Below are 2,524 nucleotides of genomic sequence, written 5' to 3'. Positions count from 1 at the left end.
TTCCCGAGAAACACATCACTACAAGGTGAGAATGGCGAATATCTTTGGCTTAAGATTACGAGCTTCTGAATCAATTAAGATAATGGTCATAATGGAGGTTATCTTGAAATGGATGGATCAATCTTCATCATGTACTTATTGGACTAGTTTTTGAAACGTGTTTTTCTAAATTATGTGAATCTATACACTGTGCTGCAATTTTTTCCGTTTGTTTTTCTTCCTCCCCTCTTCTTCTGGAGCTGATATAGTATGTTCATGTGATTCTCAACAGAAAGTAAAGAATTTAACTTATTAACTCATTTTTCTCAGTATAATGCTGGCTTTGTTTCTGATGCAGAAGCTGGTATTAAACCTTAGCATGTTAATAAACATTTCTGCAACTGACCTTTTCTTGAAAATAGCAAGACCCGCCGCTTTGACGCTTGTGAAGATCCAGAATATGGAATTTTAAATTTTAATGATGTCACTTAATTTGAATTTGTGAGTTTTAATCAACTATCTTATCATATTGATTAAAAAAGTTCTCTTTATTTTGTTTAATTAAAACAGTGGTGTTGGTGTATCTTTACTCTGTTACTTTGAGATTTTTTCATTATAAATTTGGAGATTGAAGACTGTGTCTCTAACTAATAGCTTAAACTTTTAGGATAAGTGTTCATATAATAAGGTATTGGAGTTTCTATGATTTAAAGGTCTATGAAAAACTCATAGCCTGTTAGAAACAATTGGGATTGCATGTTGGATTATTAGGTCTTGTGTTATGCTAGAGTTTCAACCATAATCTAACTTCTTTCATTCAGAAACAGGATAAGAAATTATGAAAAGAACAGTGACTATTTGTGTTGTGTTTATGATGACTGTGACTATTTTGATACAATCACTTGCAACATTAAAGACAACATTAGCTAGAAATATTGTGTGGAGATATGTTTTGATTGCTTAGAATTTTTGTTTGCCTTGTTGCTTCCCAGTTCCGAGAAAATGCAGGAAGCCACGATCTTCCTTTGTCTGTTGAAACCTTAATAGCTCTGTCCAAATTGACAAGAGAAGGTTTGGACAAAATTTAGTTTTTTATTTATTTTTATTTTTTCTTCAAGTATTTTATTCATAATTCATTGTCATTTGAAGTTTTCAGGTATGAAGATAAAGCCACCTCGATATGACAAAGTAAGGGCTTAGCTTAGACATATTTTCATTATTTTGATACATTTTCGCTTCATTGTTGCTGATGCTTATTTCTCTGCCTCTGCAGTCTGCATTCAACGGAAGAGGCGACCGTGCTGATCCTTCAACTTGGCCAGAGGTAGAAGGACCCCTTACGGTAACATATTATCTATTGTAATTCTTAATCCCTTTTCTTTTTCTTTTTTCGTGACAGATTAATGTCACGTTGTAACCGATGAAGTAAAGGCAAACAGACCAAATCTTACTGATGTCGATTAACATGAATTCTTTATAAGGCTCTAAGGTTGGTGATATCCAGCTTTGGAAAAAAAGAAAAATGGTTTTCTGGCTGAACTAAACTTAAGAGTATAATGAAATTTTTGGGGTTAGCCCTGCCATGAAACAAATACAGATGTCGAGTTTTTAATACTTCAATTATTGTGCATGAATGACTGTCTAGGTTGTGTTATTTGAGGGTTGGATGCTCGGCTTCAAGCCTCTTCCTACGAAAGTTGTGAAGGCTGTTGATCTTCAGGTCAGAACTAGAAATTCATATTTAGTTTTCCATAGGGAGGGAAGCTCACAAGTGAATCTATAAAGTTCTTTTCACCCATTGTCATTTGGACAAAGTTCAATTCAAGCCCAGAAAATTATGAAATTCTATATTCTGCATTCAAGGATTATTACAAGGTAATCCCAGCAACATGGTACATTAATAAATCATGCTTTGCTAAGGGTAATCTCAGTAGGCTTTCTAATTCTTGACCTTTGAATATTATTCTTGCAGGTATGGTTGGAGTTGGTAAGCAAATCCGTTAAAGAGACTGATGAATCTCAGATTTTCCGGAATCTCGAAGCTCAACATAGATATCTGGTGTGGAGAGAAGAAAAGGTAGTTTGCCTATTTTGTTTCTAACTTTTTAAATGACTGGTGATTTTCCATAAGAATATAAATGGATGTCATAGTTATGATGGTTTATGATTTCAATAATTCAGAGAGAAGTCACTTTCCAGTTTCCCACCTATGAAATAGAATTACACAATTTTGATAAACATTATGGTCTTGCTTGTATATGATGGGAACATCCACTGTCTTTCAAACAATAAAATGGAAGTTTTGAACTGTTACACATTGAGCAACCAACCTAACAAGAACTTGCGTTTTAGTATTGTCCATGTCTAATTCTTATTAACTAGAAAATTTGGTGAGTAGGATCCTGGACAGAGTGTTTTGAAGAAACTGATTGGGGAAACACTTGCAAAGGTAGACCAAATTTGAGGTTAGTCTTATTCTGTTACATCCTAGTGCTACGGATCCTTAATTCCTGTTTTATCCCATAGGATTTGCTAAGAGGCTTTC

General features: G+C 34.1%; 1 protein-coding gene across 1 annotated transcript; it reads left to right on the top strand.

Moving 5' to 3' along the window:
* The first annotated feature begins 975 nt into the window (after positions 1-975).
* Positions 976-1,762, top strand: LOC107629613 (D-glycerate 3-kinase, chloroplastic-like). Its single transcript, XM_088506752.1, has 4 exons — positions 976-1,050; positions 1,136-1,167; positions 1,253-1,321; positions 1,625-1,762. Exons 2-4 carry the CDS (start codon positions 1,138-1,140, stop codon positions 1,760-1,762), a joined length of 237 nt encoding a protein of 78 aa, XP_088362878.1. The 5' UTR covers positions 976-1,050; positions 1,136-1,137.
* Positions 1,763-2,524: the final 762 nt, after the last annotated feature.

The sequence above is a fragment of the Arachis ipaensis genome, chromosome B3 (assembly GCF_059453495.1).
Source record: "Arachis ipaensis isolate K30076 ecotype BB chromosome B3, ASM5945349v1, whole genome shotgun sequence".
In the NCBI taxonomy this organism is placed as follows: Eukaryota; Viridiplantae; Streptophyta; class Magnoliopsida; order Fabales; family Fabaceae; genus Arachis; species Arachis ipaensis.
This window is presented reverse-complemented; position numbering and strand designations above follow the sequence as displayed.

What these genes read in the sequence shown, in the direction of transcription:
- LOC107629613 (XM_088506752.1), top strand. Translation starts at nt 1,138, where the DNA reads ATGAAGATAAAGCCACCTCGATATGACAAA. An exon ending in AGCCACCTCGATATGACAAA is followed by an intron (nt 1,168 to 1,252) that starts GTAAGGGCTTAG and finishes CTGCCTCTGCAG; the next exon opens with TCTGCATTCAACGGAAGAGG. An exon ending in AGGTAGAAGGACCCCTTACG is followed by an intron (nt 1,322 to 1,624) that starts GTAACATATTAT and finishes ATGACTGTCTAG; the next exon opens with GTTGTGTTATTTGAGGGTTG.